This window comes from Eulemur rufifrons, chromosome 21 (assembly GCF_041146395.1).
Source record: "Eulemur rufifrons isolate Redbay chromosome 21, OSU_ERuf_1, whole genome shotgun sequence".
Lineage (NCBI taxonomy): Eukaryota > Metazoa > Chordata > Mammalia > Primates > Lemuridae > Eulemur > Eulemur rufifrons.
In genome coordinates, this window is record NC_091003.1 from 7332402 (window position 1) to 7354747 (window position 22346).

A 22346-nucleotide genomic window follows, 5' to 3' on the forward strand; every position below is an offset into this window, starting at 1 on the left:
GACAGACTGAGCATCAAATATTAAATAAGAATTACAGAATTTTATTCTTGTTTTGGACAAGGGAAATTAAATACCTAAATACTGAAATTCATACCTAGTTTTTAATCAATAATTTTATCTTAGATCAAGGACTTCTCCCAGATTAAAGCAGTGTTTCACCATGTAATATTGCAAAGCTGACTTTTAAAAATTACTCAATTAAATTTAGAACCCTTTAGGCATGCTAACAAATAAACTGTATTGAAATCTAAGGGCAGACATGCAAAGGCAGCTACATGAGACGCTACTCTCCAAAAGCCCTTAAAACACCATTCCTGCCTGTGGCCAAGAGGAAGGTTCACTAAGACCTTGGCCAAGGAGCTGTAAAACAACAGGTTCTACAAAAATCCAAGACTGGGTGAAGAAGGTGCACGTGTTTACCATTAACCACTGTATACAGTGTGAACCAGGAAAGAGAAGGCCATGGAGCAGACCTTTCCAGGTTTTCCAGGGCTATAAAGGAGCATCACTACCAGGCAGAGATAAACCCCCTGTATTACAATTCAGGATAGTTCATAGCTTCACACAGCATTTATCAATTTTTTCTCTAATGAACAAAAGGTTAATAGAAATAGTTTTAATAAACTAAAGTTAAAACACGGAAATTATAGGTTATTAAATAATGAAGAGGAAACTATATTTTGTAATTATAAACTCACATAGGAGTTAAACAAAGACAAACAAAAACATGAACAAATTGTGGTATTGTACCTTCTGAAGACATGCGTTTAGGCATAGTAGAGACAGGAGCTGGAGAACCATGAGCAGAGGGGTGAGACGGGGGTCTGGATGGCCGCGAGGGGGGCCTGGAGGGCGGCCGTGTAGGGGTGGCTGCCCGAGGTGGAAGAGAGTTGGGACCTGACTGGTAGCGAGAAGGTGGGCGAGAGGAAGGAGATGGGCAAGGCGATGGCCAGGGAACACCTGACAGAACAAATGATATGAAGGAAAGTATAAAAACTAAAGAAAAAAATGAGGGAAAAAAGTAAACAGAAAAAAAAGTAAAATGACAAAAATGATTTCTTGCACATTTTAACCCTTTGAGGACAGTCATTTGATTTGTGATAAGTTTTAGCATAACTTAACTGACATAAATTCACATTTTACTTTAACCTCCTTAAAATTAAGTCCGTTTAAATGAATACACGTTCCCAAAGGGTTAATTAGGATCTACACATACTACTGAAGAAGACAGTTAGGACTTTGCCTATCAATACTGCTTCTATAAATGTTTCTCAGTAATCAATTGTCAAAAGGAACAACATACACTAGATAATTTCACACAATAAATCACAATAATTCCTACTCAGGAATAAGATTATTTACTACATTAATTTTAGCTTTGAAACGTAATGAAAATAAAAGCAGCAGCTACTATATCCAATTAGAAATGCTGGTTCCTTACAATCATCTATGATTTTCATCAGGTTTATCTTTGAACCTAAGGTTCAGTTGGAAATCTCATTAAGCAAGTCCCATTTAAGTAGAAATAAACATTACTTCTATTATTTATTTTAGAGTCACAGGAGTAACAAAAGTTAATATTCCTTGCTCTTTCAAAAAAACCCAATCTCATTAAATTAGAAAAGGGGGGACCTTCTAAATAATTTACCCAGTTAAACACTTATCTAAGAGACTGCTTAATAAACAATGTAACTACAAAGCAGTCATCACCCAGTGAACTGATACTGGTGGATATGCACAGGTCAAAATATAGCTAACATTTAATATTGTAAGTCACTTACCTGAATCTTAGCAAACAGTCCAGGTCTCCTCTCCACAGGGTTCCACACACTTGAGTATCATACATTTCCCAGCCCCCTTCAGGATTTTTACTTTGAAAATTCTGTTTATGAACAACTAAAAATCTTTACTCAGTGAGCAAAGAAATTTCACCCCCAACACTAAGTACAGAAAATACTCAAGAGTGTTCATTTGGAGAGGAATTCTGGAGAAGAGACTCAAAGAAAACAAATGAAATTGGAAACTTAAGTGTTCTCTATTTTTATCTAATTTTCCAAACTTAAATACCTAAAATTGAATGTCCACTCTTTCCCCTTAGTAAAATACTATTGCTATTATAAATTACCATATTTCCGTATCATCCATACTACTTCTCTTCAGTATCCCTGACTTATATAAAAAACTCATAACCTATGATTGATAACCTAGATTTAGAAGTAGAGTGTCTTCCTACTAAGACTCAAGTTTCTTTTACTTAAGTTGTTTAACTATAACACCCACTTTTAGACCAAGAGTAGTAGTTTGTTTTTTTTTTTTTTTGAGACAGAGTCTCACTCTGTTGCCCAGGCTAGAGTGAGTGCCGTGGCATCAGCCTAGCTCACAGCAACCTCAAACTCCTGGGCTCAAGCGATCCTCCTGCCTCAGCCTCCCGAGTAGCTGGGACTACAGGCATGTGCCACCATGCCCGGCTAATTTTTCTATATATATATTTTTAGTTGTCCATATAATTTCTTTCTATTTTTAGTAGAGACGGGGTCTCGCTCTTGCTCAGGCTGGTCTCGAACTCCTGACCTTGAGCGATCCACCCGCCTCGGCCTCCCAGAGTGCTAGGATTACAGGCGTGAGCCACTGCGCCCAGCCAAGAGTAGTAGTTTTTGAGACAGGGTATCACTCTGTCACCCGGCCTAGAATGCATTGGCATCATCATAGCTCACTGCAACCACAAACTCCTGGGCTCAAGTGATCCTCCTGCCTCAGCCTCCCCAGTAGCTGGGACTACAGGCGTGTGTCACCACGTCCAGCTAATTTTGCCTTTTTTTTGGGGGGGGGGGGTAGAAATGGGGGTCCCATGGCTGGTCTTGAACTCCAGGCCTCAAGCAATCCTCCCACCTTAGCCTCCCAAAGTGCTAGGACTATGGGCGTGAGCCACAGCACCCAGCCATTTTTGTTGCTTTGGATGCCCCTTTCTCTTGTCACTTTCTTCACATGACTCTTGGTCATGTCTTGTATTGTAAGTTACCTCAAATCATTTCTTGAAGTAAGCAGAATACATAAACAGTTAATGAAAACGAATCTATACTAACTACTGAGTATTTCATATGGATTAGACTTTTCCATATAAATTATGTCTAAGTAATTTTATCATCCAGTGTTTTTAAAATTGAGAACCTATCCAAGTTTCCAATTTCTTTATATGTGGAGTGTTTTTTGGCCAGGTGAATGTCCTTGGGTTAAATTTATCACTTTATCTTAGTACATAAATATTCTGTCATGCTAAATACCACATATGCCCATAACTTATACAATGTTTCCCTAATGTGATATCCACAAAAGCAAATTTTAAGTAATGCTGAAGTGAAAACTACTCCACAAAAATCATACGTTCTTATCAATTATGTAAACTGTTTTAAATATTTAGAAAACTATGTATTTCATCAATGACATTGACAAATTTGGTTAAAAATACTTGCCTCCATTAACTACTCTTTGGTCTGAACCAGAATTCAGGTTGAAATCTGAAGTGTGAGAAGCGGATCTTGATGGCATGGAGCCCGATCCAGGCTGGCCCATACGCGGTGAATTCTGTCTCCCACTTCCCCAGGATATGACTTCTCTATTTCTTTGTCCAGGAGGAATATATTTATTTTCCCTGAAAATGAGAGATCCTCTAAATCATTTTATCCTTAAATGTACCAGGCCAATGAAAATATCTAAAGTAATTTAGGCAGAAGGGAATGCTTGTTATAAAAAGGATCAACACTAAACCAAACTGCCTCATGCCCGAATGCCCCATTCCTCCGCTTTCCCTGTGTTCTAGCCTCTGGCCTTTCCCTTCCCTCAGATTCTCCTTCTAAGCCCAAAGTTTAACAGATGTGTGTGTTCATCCTCATCCTACTTGACCTTTTTATGGCTGACTCTATCAATCATGGTCTATCTTCTTGAAACTTTTTTGTCCTTGGCTTTCTCAAATTTATTTTCTCTGCGATTTCTTCTCTTGCTGGCTGTTCTTTGGTTTTTTATGGCTGCAGTAGCAGCAATACTTTGTTTATGTCATCAACACTTTGTTTATGAATAAATGGAAGACCCTACAAGCCTCTCAAATGCAATAAACTGCACAAACAGAGGCCTTGTTTCTCCCCTCAAACTTGCTCTGTGTTTCCTGTCTCTATTATCAGTACAATCATTAATTTACTTAGTTATCAAATAAACCTCATGGTCACCCCTGGTTTTTCTAACCTTTCTATCACTAGGTTTGGTCTAGGTCATTATCAAGCTCCCACAGGTGAAGCATTTCAATACCCTAACTGGTCTCTGTGATTCAGCCAATCCTCAATGTCCCAGGGTTTATTCACCCCATCCCCTGCCCACAGGGTACTCATAAGCATGACACGACACACACAGTCCTTCAACTACCTCAGCTCCTATCACCAACCATCGCCACTGCACCCAACACAGATGCCGTGTTCCACACACATGAAACAATCAGCCCTTTCCAGAGCTGGCCAAGTTCTCTCCCACGGCCGTGCTACTGCACACGGCCTTTCACCAGGTGAGAAATTCTTCTCCTGTACTCCTCTCAGAGTGCCAGACAGACTCTAATATGTTATCACAAAACATCACCTCCTCAGGGAGGCTTTCTCTGACTTCACAGGTTATGCTAGTGCCCTCTGGGTGTTTCCACACTTTGAACACAATTTTAATTGAGCAAATTATATTGTACTGTTATACTACACATGTCCCCCCACCTGATCATGATTCTTTAATGAGCTCAGCGAGACCTTGGATTGCTCCTAGTTGTATATCCAACATTTGCCTCCAGAGCTGACTCTCAAAAAATATTTTCCAAGATTAGCATAATCGTTTCTCTAATAGAACTTAAAACCAATTCCATTTGCATTCTCTATCTAAGCTACATTAAAGGAAGAGGAAATGATAATAATAATGATAATACACCTTCTCACACAGACCTTGAGTTGTGTATCCAAAATACTGCATCATGATTTCCTTTAAATACCTAGTGTTTATGCTGTGCCCCTCACGTTCACTGGAATTTCTCTGAACTGCTGTGTATTTTTCTTCCTCGCTCCTATCATCATTTTCCAGGGCCACCCGAGCTTTGTACTGGGCACTTGATTCGATTTCTTCTGCTAACTGGTTTGCCCTTGCTTCCCGTTTTAAAAATTCTTCTGAGTTATCCCTTTCTAAGGGCACCCTGAAACATGAGGAAAAGAAAAGCAAAGTGAATATTTTAAAGTCATAGTTTATATATCTGTCACAATCAACTATTAAGAAAGTTTACAATACTGACAAAACTGGAAGAGTTACGGTGATCTGCTTATTTATAAATCAGAATTTGAAGTTTTTGCTGTTACTTTTCCATAGAGCAATTTATCTCAAAAACTGGTTACACTGACTGTCCACTGTAATCTCTATCCTTTCAGATTTAGGGTTTTTTTTTTTACAACTTAAAAAACAAAATAAAAATAAAATTTACTTGGAGCATAAAAATAGGCTATAGGTATTCCCCTCTGTGCTCCCTTTTTGAGACAGGGTCTCACACTGTCACCCAGGCTGGAGAGCATTGGCACAATCACAGCTCACTACAGCCTCGAACGCCTAGACTCAAGTGATCCTCCTGGCTCAACTTCCCAAGTAGCTAGGACTAGAGGTACACACCACTACGCATGGCTAATTATTCTATTTTTTTTGTAAAGACAGGTTCTTTCTATGTTGCCCAGGCTGGTCTCAAACTCCTGGGCTCAAGCAGTCCACTCGCCTCAGTCTCCCAAAGTGCTGGGACTATAGGCATGAGCCACTGTGCCTGGCCTATTCCCTCTTTTAATGGGCATTTATCAGCCTCGGTAATAATAGAAAAATTCTTTCACATAATCATTTAACTTAAAATCTACCAGAAACATTTATTCAACATAATTTAAGTTGATGAAAATCAATAACAAATGCACTAAAAGTAAATTTTTTAAACTTACGTATATGAAGATAAACTGCTATCATATGTAGACACTACACCATAATTTTCTTCATTATATCGAAACATATCATTGGGATCCCATCCATTAGACTAGAAGAAAACGAAGGCCACTTTTCAAAATGACAAGTATTTGTCTTCTTTAATTCAGTTACAATTAATATCTGTACTAACAAAACCTAACAAAAGCACTCTAGCAAAATCTAGCTAATTAGAAAATAGGCAAAAATTTCCTTTCAAAATGTTTTAAGGAAAACCTTTTCTTCTATATCAGCCCTTCATGTTGGTAAATAACTACACAACACAATTATTTGAGAGGTTAAGAAAGTTTAGAACATTTTATAAAATATGAGCCTTCAAGATTAGGGTTCTCTCCTGCCTCTAGCCCTTACCAGCCGCCTTTCCGTAGGGTAGAGACACCTGTATTTACCTGAAACTTTCTTGAGATCACTGATCATCAGGTCTGTGAAGGACAGGGGGGGCTTTTCAACAGCCAAATATACTTCCAGTGTTTGGGGAAGGAAGAGAGAACCCAAAGCTTTCCCTACCGCACCACTATTTCAAGGGGGGACCACAGTACTAGGTCTCTGCCATCTCTCCTTCCTCCTGGGTGTGCTCAGAGGGAAGGCAGCGTGAAACAATGAACAGGCAGTCACCGAACAAAGTCACAAGAGCTGGGTTTCAGACCTGGTTTTGCCATAAGCAGTTGTAGGTACTTAGCAACATCAATTCTGGATCTCAATGCCCTAAACCTCAGTGTAGATAACTCTATAATTCTATGGGAAACTACAGAAAATTACCACTCTCAAAAGCCAAGCTGCACTCTTTAAACTACAAGAATCAACCAATAGGGCAAAAGCTGGAAGAATCTTCCCTGGTGAATATTAATGTCTGGTTAATCACTTATCTCTCTAATGTTTTCGACTCATCTTTTAACATATTAACTGCCACTTGAGTTGTATTTAACTCACACTAGCTTCGAGCCCAGGGACTCGTGAAGCATAAGTAACTCACATCTCCTCATCCTGGGAGTCGCGTGAACTATTTTTCAAGTTGCATATATAACTTACGCACAGAAAAAACAAAAGAAACATCAATTTTTTTAATTAAAGTAGAAACGATCATTTTGTTTTTCAAGTTTTTATTCTATTTTCGTAACAAAACACCATGGCCCCAAGGAAAAAAATTTTTTTTCTAGAGTGGCAGTCAACGTGTTAAAGCCTCACTTGCGAAAGGAAGTGAAATCCAGCACAAAGTCCACCCCAGAAGAACAGACACAGCATCATCCAAGCAACGATGGTGGCAATCTCAACACTAAGACTTGCCTCAAAGTTCACCGTCAACCTTGGGTGCTCCTGTGCTACTCCAGCAGGTTATAATAACGTAATTTTGCCACTAAAGCAATTCCTTTGATCTAACACAGAGGCAGAAAATCACAGTTGCCTATGGAGGCTTTAAAATTACTTAAGCAATGCTCTATGTAAAATGCTCCACGTAAAAATTTCACACAGCACATAAAAAAAGACATCTAATAAAAAGTAAACATCTTCCAATCCCACTGTGCGTAAATACTACTATTAACAGTTTCTTGGGCAGAATTCCAGATACCCTCTATGCGTATATAAGAATATGATCAACTCTTTAAAAAAAAAAAATTCAAGCAGGATCTTCTTGTTCTGAAACTAGCTTTTTAATAAATTTTAAATATCTTTCTATATTAGAACACCTTCTTTTTTTTTTTTTTAAAGAATCTCACTCTATCACCCAGGCTGGAATGTAGTGGCGCAGTCATAGCTCACTGTAATCTCAAACTCCTGGGCTCAAGCGATCCTCCCACCTTCAGCCTCCTGAGTACCTGGGTGGGACTACAGGCATGTGCCACTGCGCCCATCTAATATTTGATATATACATGATGTGTTAAAAGAAAAGCAAAAATATGAGACAAGAAGTATTTTAGAAGTAGCAGGTTTTTGAGGAGAATGATCCCAATTAAGACCAAGAAATTTACATAATGATTTAATTCTAATGTAACCTAATCATCTTAATAATGAGTACCTTGTCTTCCCCAGACAAGAAGCCTAAAATGTCTGACTTCAACCTCAACTCTAGGTAAAGTCAACAGACAATTAAGACACCACCTTTCCTTAAGCTGCCTTATCCCACAGGGCATTAGAGCAAAACACACTAGCATTTCCTATAGTTTCCAATTTAAATTTATAAGTTGATTATAATTTATTTCAATCTCAAAGAAATAATTCATGAGCGTCCACAAAAACAGACAGCACTCCTGGTTAACCCTTACAAGGAAAATAACAAAAAAAAACCCCACCATTTTTATTTATTTATTGCCTGGGAGAAAGTCTCCATTTACACAACAAAATTGCTGCTCTAAACATATTCACTACAACAAAAACACACTTAAAACCAAGTGATGAGATGTCACATGCATACCACACTGACCACAGAGTATGAAACAAATCACAAAGATTTTACTTACCACGTCATTTTCCAAAGCCTCCAGTTCCTCACTGGTTGTGAGTTCCCCTGCATCCCAGGGCTCTAGGTCCTTCTCTTTGTGTTCACCATTCACTTTAGCACTGATAGCAGAGTCAGTAAAAGCATCTGCAAAGGATTGCTTTGGTTGAATGTTCATACAACTGGACAACTGGCTACACTAATACACACATGAATTATCAACAAAGATGTATGCTTTAAAAAAGTTATGGGAAGTGACTTTTATATAATTAAAATCTAACAAAAACATTTATTCACATAATTTAATGAAAATCAATGACAAATGCACTGAAATAAAAGCAAACCTAAAAGTTACATACATGAAGATAAATTGCTATCTAAACTGATATAGAAAGAATAACATTCGTATCAGTATACTTTCAAAGTTAATTTAGTAAATGGCAACACAGATGATTATGGGTAAAGGTATTTTCTTCTAATTTTTAAGCCACATGAAACATTTTAATGTACTCATACAATTCATTAAATTGTATTACAGATAATTACTGTGTATTTCAGAAGTGACCCAGAAATTTTCTATTGATCCATCCAAAACAGGATCTTCTTTTGTTTAATGGCTCCACTAATAAGATACAGACATATATGTGTGTTGGTTTTTTTTTCCAAACCCATGTCTATAAGCAGGGGTCAGTATCCTAACATACTCTTGGCATTAGTAAGTAAAGCCATGCTAGCTCACCCCTTCAAAGAACCCACTTTTCCCTATAACCACCCTGCTACCAAGTTCAGGCCCTAGAGTATTACCTGTCCCGAGAAGGTTCAGGTGGCAGGCCCACCTGGAATTTCCATGAACATATTCCCACCTATTTGTGTCCCCTTCTCTACTTATGTTACTGAACAGCAACTGGCTTGCGAGAGCAAACATGGCATCGACATGTTCAGCTGACCATACTGCCGTCTGGCAAAGGAATCTCGTTGGGAGTTAGGACTCAGCTAAATAATAAAGGTCTACTTGGGCAATGACAGCATTAGGAAATGCTTTTTAGATATAGGCTTGCATTTAACACATTAACTGCCATGTGAGTTGTATCTAACTCATGCTAGTTTTGAGCCTGGGGCCTCAAGAAGCACATGTAACTCACACATCTCTTTACCTTGGGAGCCACAAGAACCATTTTTCAAGCTGCATATAACGCACGCACAGAAAACAATAAAAAATAAATTTTTCATTAAATTAGAAAGGATTGCTTTGTTTTTGAAGTTTTTATTCTATTTTTGTAATAAAACACCGTAGCCCCAAGGAAAAATTTTTTTTCTAGTGTGGCAGTCAATGTGTTAAATGGCTGGACCCACAGGTTAGCACCTACCACCAGCTATGGAGTAATACTTCTGCCAATCTGGCTCTGCTGTAGAGTGGAGGCTCCCAGCCACTGTGCCCTCACCCTTACTGCAAGTTGCCAACAAGAAGAGAAAGGGAAGAATCAATGGTTAAATATAATTCTCCTTCAAAAGAGATAATTCCAGAGGAATTATTGATTTGGCATTGCTTCTGTAACCTTCACTGTCTCCCTAATGGGCAAGGCGATTCCAAAATAGGAAATTTGAGCCAACAAATTTAGACATGGAACTTCAAGCCTATCTAACTCTACCCTTTTCTCATCCCAAACTAGGGGGTGTGTATGCATGCACACTAGGGAATAAAAGGATCATTGCTTCTCCGAGTTTAGCTGCCAGCTACACCAGCAGCACTGCTCCCACTGCTAGAAATTCTAAGAGCCACAAGCCTGCCAAGGGAGGTCCCCAGAGCAGCAGGGCTTAGTTGGGGTGGGAGATGACTGCATTTTGGGAAAGCTCTGTAAGAGGTTCTAAGAGACTACTGCTGTCTTCCCAACAACCCATCTTCAGCTAGAAGCCACTGATGGCCCTTACAAAACCTGGCTTTATTTGATACTAACCTGAATCAAGTCCTACTCTACATCAACTTAAAGTTATGTGAATTTTTTGTAAAAATTAATTCACTCATGTGTATTTCCAAGAAAGTAAAATGTTCCAAGAAAACATCAAATAACAACTTACATTAGGATCCTGAAATTCCTCTAATTCTCACAAAACTAGAAACAGAAAACTAGACTATAGGAAAATTCCAAACCAGTCATCTTCTGCAAGAAGCAACAGGATTGTCAATTTATATGTAAGATCCTATTAATGTTTTAATCACATCAGTTTTTGAAAAACACACATTTAAGTAAACAAAGCATTGATTTAGGCCAAAACCCAGCATTAGAGAAAAGTCTTTTTATTCAAGAAATTAAAGCTCAAAGCAGCTACAGACTTTTATAGAACCATGTAAATGGAATTTTTCTCATTGCAGAGTGAGAGTGTGTGTGTGTGTGTGTGTGTGTGTGTGCATGTGTATATGTGAAAGTATCTAGAAAAGACTAGAGACTGACCCAAGCTGTCCTCAAATGAAAAGATCAAAATGCACACAAAAATATAGCTTAAGTATGTTTTTATGGTATTGTTCTAAACAAAATCAAAAAAAGGACACCCAAACAGGAGCCAATCTGAAAAACAAGCATCTAAAACTTCACTGACAGTAACTTAGGTTGAGGCCATTAAGTAATCTATTTTTTCAATGCAATTCTCCCCCCCCCCACCCCCAACAGTGTTGCTTTGTTGCCCAGGCTAGAGTACTATGGCATCAGCCTAGCTCACAGCAACCTCAAACTCCTGAGGCTCAAGTGATCTTCCTGCCTCAGCCTCCCAAGTAGCTGGGACTACAGGCACTTGCCACCACGCCCGGTTAATTTTTTGTTTCTATTTTTAGTTGCCCGGCTAATTTTTTCTATTTTTAGTAGAGATGAGGTCTCACTCTTGGTCAGGCTGGTCTCGAACTCCTATCTCATGCAATCCTCTGGCCTTGGCCTCCCACAGTGCTAGGAGTACAGGCGTGAGCCACCGCGCCTGGCCAATGCTACATTTTTATCATAAATCTTCTGTTTATAATACCAATCTTAAAGGAATTAACCATATACATGTTGTTACTTAGGAATATGGTTTTCTTCCAAGGCAGAAATGAGAAAAGGGAAAACACAAAAACGTGATTCTATAAAGAATGATATTCATTGATTTAAATATTTCCTGAAAAGTGAATCTTTTTAAAGGTGAGTAAATGGTTTAGGGAAAGATGTGCAGAACTGGAGACTCAGCACAAAATGAGGCTACAGTGATAGGATGATGGGAAAACTCTGGCCATAAGTGTTAATACTGTATCTCAGACCAACATTACATCATTAGCTAGAAGGCAGATCTGGGTATCCATTCTGCACTGTTACCAATATCCACTATTGTAAATTCTGATTTGTTTTACAATTGTAAAATAAAATGCTAGACTTTTTTTTAACAGCCAAATTTGGATTTTTAAAAATCCACTGTTGGTATTAAATAGTACAATGTTGTAACCAGGATTTCTGCAAAGTTTAGAAAAATCAACCGGCTATAATCTACACACAACTGTGGGAATTTGCATGCATTTTACCAATGCCAAAAGTCAAAATATATTAATTTTCCATTATCCTCTATGGTAAGAAACAAAAGCATTACAAGAGCAAGATGCAAGAATACAAAGTGACCATTAGAAAAGCATTACCTGTTTCTGAAGGAACTACAGGCATAGAAAGAAAAAAGGAAAAACAATAAAAATCATCAGATGAGATGATATTTAGCTCTTCATGTGCTTCAATTTACAAAAGCCTTTAGAATATTAAAAATAAAAAAGGTACAAGGTTATCTCCCCCTCCCTCACCACACCTCTACACCTCCACGCTACCCTCTCAACAGGTGGGCTTTCAACACCTTCCCTTTTTAATTCTGGGTGGAAATCTATTAATAGTCCTCCTGGGCCAGAGGTGCCACCTGGTGGTGGTCAGAAAGAAACGTCTGAAGCAATGTGTCACCTTTCCTAGGCATCTCCCCAACCCCATTACCAGAAATAGGGTATATATTCAGCTCAGCCTTTCCCTGTTTTACATCCTAGTCAATTGTGTCTCTGAAACATCATTCAAACTTGTCTGAGAATTTTTTAAAGGGCCAAATAAAATGCAGTGTTATAAGTAAATAAATACAAACTTAAAATTTATAAAAAACTATAAAATGAGCAAAAAACTGGGTGAAATAATCACTAACATGAGCCTTAACATCAGAAACCCTCAAATGTGCTTACAGAAAAGTCTTCATCAAAATCCCTCAGCTACCCATTTAATCTCAATTAAATCTGCTTTTTCTCATTGACATTCTAGATAAATAAAAATCTTATTTCAATATTGTTTTGATCAATTATCACTAATGTGGCATATTTTTCAATAACTTTTTAAAATAGCTTCTCATACATCATCAGTTACATGTGGACCAATCTATACACTATAGATTATTGTTTATAGCGGGTGCCAACCTGGCAACTAAGACCATTTAATCATTTTTAGTATTTACTAAGTATCTGTAACGTGCTGGTCATGAGTCTAGATGAGGTAGAGATTCATATTTGCCAAAGACAATCCCCGTCTTTTCCTGAAGGAGCTCCTGGCTGTGGAAGGGTAGTTAACAAACATGAAGGAAATCTTTCAGAATCTAATGCAATGGCTGCTAAAATACAATTAAAAACAAAGTTCTTGCTCTGCTCAATGGCTCTGACTTTAGAAGTGACAGCTGATGTAGGCCTTCATGAATACAAGCAGAAATTAAGGGGTAGTAAAAGGGTTCCAACATAAAGTAGCATTAAAAATATGTGCAGTTCTAGTGGTTTCCAAAGGACAGGCTAAGAAGAAAAATTTTTTAAATAAAGAAAATACGTGTAAACATTTTCTTTATTGCATACAAGTCCACAGACTTCCCGGGGAAGTGGGACTGAGGGTTACAGGAGGCGATTTTCTCTTCATTGTATAAATTTAATTGAATTATTATATTATGAGGATATACTATACCATGTATTATACAGATAATATTAAAGAATAACAAAGAATCAAGATGGGGGCCTGGCACAGTGGCTAACTCCTGTAATCCCAGCACTTTGGGAGGCCAAAGTGGGAGGATCAATTGAGGCCAGGAGTTCGAGGCCATCCTAAGCAACATAGTGAGACCATCTCTACAACAAAAAAAAAATAGCTGGGCATGGTAGTGCATGCCTGTAAATCCTAGCTAGTAAGAAGATTGAGCCAGGAGGATCACTTAAACCCAGGAGTTTGAAGTTGTAGTGAGCTATGATGGTGCCACCGTACTCCATCCAGCCTGGGCGACAGAGTGAGACCTTGTCACAAAAAAGAAAAAAAAAAAATCAAGTTGGATATAAGAAACACAGTTGAGGGCCCAGGATGTATACACAGGAACAACAAAAGCAAGGGGACAAGTGGAGGCACTATCCTCCAATGAGGGTGCGGTAGGGATTTAAAGACAAAAGAGGATTGCAGGAAGATGGGGCACAGGGAACGCTAGATTAGGGATTCCTAACCCTTTCTTTTTTTTTTCTTTTCTTTTTTTTTTTATTTTATTTTATCTTGTTATGGGGGATACAGAATTGCAGGTTACATATGTTGCTCCTGTACCGCCTTTCCCCCCAAATCAGAGCTCCAGGCATGTCTGTTCCCCAGGTCATGCGCATTGCACCCATCATGAGGTATATATCCCTCCCTTCCCCACCCCCCCTTCCCGAGTCAGCACCTTCAAGTGTTACCACTCCCCAAACGGTGCGCAATGCACTCATTGTGTAGGCATACCCCCATCCCCTCCCCCACCCCCCACCTCAGTCTGATATCCAATTGGTGTCGTTCCCAGATTTGTATTTAGGTGATGATCAGGGAAACCAATTTTCTGGTGAGTACATGTGATGCTTGTTTTTCCATTCTTGGGATACTTCACTTAATATAATGGGTTCCAACTCTCTCCAGGAGAACCATAGAGATGTCGTATCTTCATCATTCCTTATAGCTGAGTAATATTCCATGGTATACATATACCACAGCTTACTAATCCAATCATGTATTGATGGGCATTTGGGTTGTTTCCACATCTTTGCTATTCCTAACCCTTTCTTTTTAAAAGCATGATGAACATAAGTAACAATCTGAGATATCCACAACACCAAGCAATGTGAAATTAACTGAGTTCTATAGATGCTAAGTCATACATACTGCTAATATTAGTTTGTTGCCTACAATTATAATGGAGAGAAACGCTAAATTTCACTCAAAGGCTAGTGAAATTAAAGATGTAAAATTTTTTTCATTCAAGTTCATCAATACTCTTAATCCTCCCTGCAATCTCTTTTAAAAATCCATGGTTCCAGGTTAAGGCCTCTGCCTATGTCTTAACAAGGCAGGAAGAAAGCATTCTGCTGTAAATAAAGGAAATGAACAGAAACACATTTAAAGGAGAAAAAAAAAAGAAAAAAAAGGTCTGCTGAGCTCTCCTGAAACTCCAGCAAGAGCTAGAAACCTTGCATTCCTAACCAACCAGTACCCCAATGGGACCTTCTCCAGCCATACCCACCACAGTGGCTACAGGAATAGGCAGACAAAAGTTTAAAAATGGAACACAAAGGGAGGGTCACACAAATGACTCCATTTTTCCATTTCAAATAAAGGAAGGATGGGGGAAGAACAGAAAGAGAGTAGAAGAGTAAAGGTTAAGATGGCTACGATCAGAGGAGTTCTTGGAGAGCATTCTGGAAGAGAAGCAATTACAAGTGATGACCAAGTCATGAAAGCAGACTACTACAACAAAATTGAGATGAAAGTGACTGAAGTAATGGAACTTAGGAGGCTACGTTTCCACAGGAATAGTGTCCCGTTCCAAATCACCAACATGAAAACAAATTTCTGCAATATCTCCTTTGGTCATCCCTCAGCATCCATGGGGTACTGGCTATAGGACCCCCTTGCGGATGACAAACTCTTTGGACGCTCAAGTCCCTTATATAAAATGGCACAGTATTTGCACATAACCTATGCATATCCTCCCATATACTGTAAAGCATCTCTAGACTACTTACAATACTTAATACAAAGCAAATGTTGCGTAAATACCTGTATTGTTTATGGAATAATGACAAGAAAAAAAAGTGTACATGTTCAGTACAGATGCATTTTGTCCTCAAATATTTTTGATCTGTGGTTGTCTGAATCCACAGATGCAGAGCTCTCAGACACAGAGGGCAAACTGTATATGGAAACTAACATTTGAGGACATCAGGGTAATAGCCACATAACTATCTGAAACTTTAATACATTCCAAAGGTATGTATCACTGTTTTAAATACTAAAAAGTTAAAAAGTTACATTACAAAATACACCAGGCAAAAGCATATGCCTATGAAGAAATGCAGCAGTGAATACTGTCCATTTTGAATGACCACAACTATCTTCTCACCAACTCCAGGGCTATCCAGTAGCCCTGGAGTTTTGATATTTAAATTGTCAGAAGTGGTTTATTTGATACACTACAGAGATGACAATTATATTAATATAATCACAAAAGCCAAGTCTTTGAGGTTAGATCCACAAAAGTCAGTCCCAGAGTTTTTCCTTCAACTCAAAACCTTTCAGCAAAGAATGAATCTGGAAGAGCTAAAGTACCAAAACAAAACATAGGTCATCCTGACTTCACACATAGTAGGGCTGGGAGAGGAAACCAGGATCTCTCTCTGTAGCCCATGTATCCCCAACACATGCAAGGGATACTTCCCTCTGCTCATTATAACTTTTTTCCCAGCAACTAAAATTTTCAACCAAACACCTTCTTCAAAGCTGATTTGTGTAAATAAAATAAAACCCCTAATGGCAAAACTGTGACTTTCCAGTAGATGGGAGACATTACAATAAAGAATACACAGGTGAACAAAGTGACGTGACACCTAACAACATTCTGTAGAACAGGATAGACTCTACAACAATATTAAGAAAGAAAAGTGGCTGGGCACGGTGGCTCACGCTTGTAAGCACTGGGAGGCCAAGGCGGGAGGATCATTTGAGGTCAGGAGTTCGAGACCAGCCTGAGCAAGACTGAGAGCCCCACCCCCCCATCTCTACTAAAAAAAGAAAAAAAAAAAGAAAAAATTAGCTGGGCGTGGTGGTGTGTGCCTGTAGTCCCAGCTACTTGGGAGGCTGAGACAGGAGCATCACTTGAGCCTAGGAGTTTGAGGTTGCCGTGAGCTAGGCCACTACACTCTAGCCACTCTGTCTCAGAAAAAGAAAGAAAACACCAACTGCCTAAATTCCCAAATTTTAAACAAAATTTTAATTAAAAAAAATTCTTGCCTTAATAAAATAGGATGTCATTTTTCCAGCAAACCAACACCTAATCATATCTTTGACTCTAGGGACTTGAACATGGCAAATGAGTTTTGTGAGCCATAGGCAGAAAAGGGTTGTTTTTACACTGATTAGTAGAAAAAATAAGTGAATCTCTAAGGTAAGGTATCTTTTAATCCTATGATTTTAAACTGAAACCTCAGTGAAACTGATTTTCTATCAATACTAACTTCACAAATAGATACCTTAAATGCCTAGATATAAATTCAAATATGTGTGCATGTCTAACACAAAGAGCTATTTTAAAAGGCTTTAAAATAGCTTCTATACATGCTTGAATAATACTTCATTCTTCTACCTGTGCCTCTGACTTTTCTGACTTGCATAACAATCATGTGGGTCCTATTGATATTTTCAAAGTTAACAATTGAAATCTTGTTTTTTTATATTCGAAAGCGTAAAATGCCTACTACAAGCAACCTTCTGTCAGAAGAATATGCTGTGGATACATCATGCTGTAGGAAAACCATTTTTACACTTCGAAAGGAGTAAGTGCTTCCTGAGCTCCCCAGAATTCAATGGTAATTATAATTCTAATCATCATCTATGGTTATACATCTATGTAAGAAAAAAATTATAATAACCAGTATTTCCCAGGTTTGGGTCTACTAAGTATGAAAATACATAAAATTTTAAAAAAATCAATTAATAAATGTATTTTGAGTACTTATTACCTATACATCACTATACTAGACACTAGAAGTGACTATATCCTTAATTCTGTAAACATGTTTTCTTAACTCCAGCATATTGTAATGCATTCACAGAGACAAAATATACTGACAAAAAAATACCACACACTGATTTGTAAAGCTGACTGAGTGTTCACAATATATGACATAGATCACTGGTTCTCCAACTGTGTTTCATGGAACCTATGAGCTCTTCAGGGTACCCCAGCAGACAAGGGGAAAGCTGAGTAGGCAGGGTTCTAGGACACCCCTGCTCTTCCCCACCACCAATGCCTTGTTTTAACTGGGATTCAGCACTGTATTTCATTAGAGGGAAAAATACTGAACTATTCTATGCTAAAAATAAAATATAAAGTTTAACAACCATTGTCATAGGCAATAAAACAAACCACAGTGAGAAGAGAAGGTCAGAGAAGTTTCTAGGAAGGAAAGATGATTTGAGTTTCGTCTTGAAAAAGCATCTAAAATTCTATTGAGTAATGTAATTTGGTTTTTTTGTTTGTTTTTTAAATAGAGATGGGGTCTCACTATGTTGACTACGCTGCATTCTAACTGGGCTCTAGTGATCCTCCTGCCTCAGCCTCCCAAGTAGCTGAGGTTATAGACACGTGTCACTGCGCCCAGCGAAGGTAGATTTTTTTAAGTGAAGAGTAAATCCGGGGGTAAAAGAAGCAAGCTCAAGGTTGGCGACAGGAATATCCAACATGCAGAAAATGCCCGCTTGGGTCAAGAAATGTATTAATATTGGGTAATGAGAGATAAGGTTGAAAAAGAAGTTCCACTAGGAAGGGCCCTGAATGCCAAGGTATGGCATCCCAACTTTATCCTGTAAGTTATAATGGCCACTGAACATTTCGAACAATTGGATGATGTAATAAAAGCAATACTTAAGAATTTCTTTATGCCAATGTCTAGGATTCACTGGAAGTGAGAAATCAGGGGGAAAAGTTAACTAGATCACAGCAATGTCTGATACAAACTATCAGAGAGGAAATAAAGAGAAAGAAAAGAATATTATGTGACATTACCAAGTTTATAGGGCAAGGTAAAAGGAAGAAAACAGTAACTTTGTTCCCATACATGAGCCAGACGAATCCTTCCATCTGTATTATTTCACTTCAAATAAATGAAGAAAAAGAATAGATGAAAAAGATGTGAATCATTTTTGGAAGTGAACTCTTACAGGATGGAAGAATAAATCCAGCCAAGTCTAGCTTCTATGACTCAACCTACAATAGAAATTTTAGGTATCCAATATTGTAGTAGAATGACCACCCATTCTATTTTATGATTTGCTTCCAAGAAAGGAAGCTTGTTGCTTTTATCTCTGAAAAAAGTTTCATAAAATAGTATCACTTTGAAACTGTAAGGAAACACAATTAAAATATGACTCCCAAATATAATAATTACAAAGTTCTTCTGGATATTAAAGAACTACAGGCTAGGCATGGTGGCTCACACCTATAACCCTAGCACTTTGGGAGGCCAAGGCAGGAGGATCACTTGAGCCCGGGAGTTAAAGACCAGCCTGGGCAATAGCAAGATCCTATCTCTATAAAAAATTTAAAAATTAGCCAGGTACAGTGATACATGCCTATAGTCCAGCTACTCAGGAGGCCGAGGCTGGAGGATCACTTGAGCCCAAAGGTTCAAGGTTGCAGTGAGCTATGACAACACCACTGCATTCTAGCCTGGGCAACAGAGCAAGACCCTGTATCAAAAAAAAGGGGTGGGGGGAGAAACACAATGAAAATATGACCCCCAAACATAATAATTACAAAGTTCTGGCCAGGGGTGGTGGCTCACGCCTGTAATCCTAGCACTCTGAGAGGCCGAGGCGGGAGGATCACTCGAGGTCAGGAGTTCTAGACCAGCCTGAGCAAGGGCCAAGACCCCGTCTCTACTAAAAAATAGAAAGAAATTAGCTGGACAACTAAAAGTATACAGAAAAAATTAACTCCGCATGGTGGCGCATGCCTGTAGTTCCAGTGACTCGGGAGGCTGAGGCAGAAGGATGGCTCGAGCCCAGGAGTTTGAGGTTGCTGTGAGCTAGGCTGCCGACACAGCACTCTAGCCTGGGCAATAGAGCAAGACTCTGTCTCCAAAAAAAAAAAAAAAAAAAAATTCTTTTGGGTATTAAAGGTGACAGATGGTAATTAACTTGATTTAATCATTCCGCATTGTGTGAATGTAGCAAAAGATCTCATTACACCCCATAAATGTATATTTATGATTTCTCAATTTAAAAAAATAATTTTTAAAAGGGCAAAAAAGAAGGTACGAAGGAACAAATATAATATTTTGTATTTTTGCTTAAGGGTAAGCAAATATTTTGTTGTACCTACACAGAATACCTCTGAAAAGAAATCTAGTATTTGCTGTGGTAGAAGGAAACGGGGACCAGCCTTACTTTTTATATTCACTGTCATATCTTACCTTTTGAACTTTTTGCCATGTATGCATGTGAAATATTTTCAGTAAAATTTTAAACAGAAAAAAATATATATAATGAGACACTACTTCATACCCACCCACTAGGATAGCTATAATCAAAGAGACACACAATAACAAATGCTGGTGGGGATATGAAAAAACTCGAACACTCATGCAACGCTGATGGGACTGGAAAACAGCCCAGCAGTTCCTCAAAAGGTTAAACAAAGAGTTACCGTATGACCCAGCAATTCCCCTGTAGGTACATTATATATGTGCCCACGAGAATTGAAAACATACGCCCACACAGAAACCTGTAACATCAACACCCACAGCAGCATTATTCTTAACAGTCAAAAAGTGGAAACAACTAAATGTCCATCAACTGATGAATGGATAAACAAAATGTAGCGAACCCATAAAATGGAATGTTATTTGGCAATAGAAAGGAAAGAAGTGACACATGCTATAACACGGATGAAACATTATACTAAGTAAAACAAGCCTGTCATGAGGTCATTTATCATGTGATTTCCATTAATATACGATGTCCAGAACAGGCAAATCTATAAAGAGAGAAAGAAGATCGACCTAGGGCTAGGGAGAATGGAAGCAAGTGGGAAATGACTGCTAATGGGTTTGGGGTTTCGTTTCAGGGTGATGAAAATGTTGTAAAGTTGATAGTTGTGATGGTTACACAACTCCATGAATATACTGTGAAAAAAACAGAATTATACTATCTATCATCTATCTATCTATTAATTAGAGACAGGATCTCACTCTATTGCCCAGACTAGAGTGCAGTGGCATGATCACAACTCACTGCAGAGCCCTGGGTTTATAGGTGTCAGCCACCATGCCCAGCTTACAATTTAAGTTGATGAATTATAAGGTATGTAAATATATCTCAACAAAATTGTTTTTAAAATTTCCAGGCCAGGCCAAGAGCAGTAGCTCACACCTGTAATCCTAGCACTCTGGGAGGCCGAGGCAGGAGGATCGCTGGAGGTCAGGAATTCAAGACCAGCCTGAGCAAGAGTGAGACCCCATCTCCATAATAAATAGAAAAATTAGCTGAGTGTGGTGGCACATGCCTATAGTTCCAGCTACTTGGAAGGCTGAGGCAGGAGGATTGTTTCAGCCCAGGAGTTGGAGGTTGCAGTGAGCTACGATGACGCCACTGCACTTTACCCAGGGTGACAGAGTGAAACTCTGTCTCTAAGAAAAGTAAAAAATTCCAGACTGGACACAGTGGCTGGGTCAGACCCTTCACACAGGGTCTCACTCTGTCACCCTGCCTTCATCCTCCGGAGGAGCCTGGACTAAAGGCGCATGCCACCATGCCCGGCTAATTTTTCTATTTATTGTATAGATGGAGTCTCGCTTTTGCTGAGGCTGGTCTTGAACTCCTGGCCTCAAGTAATCCTCTTGCCTCAGCCTCCCAAAGTGTTAGGATTACAGGTGTGAGCCACTGCACCCAGCCTATTTTGTTTTATTTTTAATAAATGAAGAGTATTGCTCTGATCTTGGCATACATATAACACAGCAGAGAATTCCTATATGCTCTAAAAATGTATAAAAACATAATTTAAATAAATGGAACAAGATGTTTTACATACAATATTTTTTTCTTGTATACCAAAAGCTACTCTGTCACTAGAATGGCTACTCCCAAAGTACATGGCCTAAGTTAACTCCCTCTCCTGCCAAGTGACCTAGACAACCCCCAGCCCCAAGACTACAAGTGTACCCATCACTCCATCTGCCTACCTCCCACAGGGTACCTCGAAGGAGAGGCTATCCATCCTGATCACTTGCCCAGCTTTAGAGCTGCCTGCCTGTCCAACTTTAGCACTTCTTGCCTATCTATAGAGCCTACTGCACTCCCAGCTATCAGAATGTGCCTACTCAGCTGCAGGGCTGTGGCTGACCTGCCCGCCTTAGTAGAGCACCACCCATGAATAAATTTGGAACACATTCGGACTCCTCAGAATCCAAAGCTTCCCAGGCCATATCCTGCTCTGGGATCTGTCTCCTCCTTAGAAGACTGACATAGCATTCCTAAGTCATGCCCTTCAGAAGACACCCTTGTTACTCAGAGGGCCTTGCCCTACCAGACCAAAGGGACAACCACATCAGAACACCCACAGCGCAATACCAGAATAAAACAATTTACAGGATTTTATTTCTCACTGCTCTCTGTTACACCTTCACACTCTAACTTCCTCTAACTACTACATGTATACAATTCTCAACATCTCTGAATCCATTTGGAATTCAATGCCATCAAGCTCAATATTCCATTTCTCTTGAATTCTTTCACATGCTTTGTTAGCTCCAACACTGAAAATGCCTAGAGCAGAGCTTTAGACTCTACATGGCGCACATAAACTCCCTGAA

The 22346-nt window shown here is 38.9% G+C and overlaps 1 protein-coding gene across 8 annotated transcripts in view; it reads right to left on the reverse strand.

Annotated features, from left to right (window-relative positions):
- Nucleotides 1–22346, reverse strand: part of ATXN2 (ataxin 2) — a 101170-nt gene that overhangs the window by 36624 nt on the left and 42200 nt on the right. For all 8 annotated transcript variants that reach the window (XM_069497293.1, XM_069497291.1, XM_069497287.1 and 5 more), the window contains 5 exons: nucleotides 8484–8608; nucleotides 5988–6079; nucleotides 5015–5212; nucleotides 3471–3649; nucleotides 751–960 (listed from right to left, as the gene is read on the reverse strand). In XM_069497293.1, the coding sequence (XP_069353394.1) occupies nucleotides 751–960; nucleotides 3471–3649; nucleotides 5015–5212; nucleotides 5988–6079; nucleotides 8484–8608 (804 nt within the window). The remainder of the gene's footprint in view (nucleotides 1–750; nucleotides 961–3470; nucleotides 3650–5014; nucleotides 5213–5987; nucleotides 6080–8483; nucleotides 8609–22346) is intronic.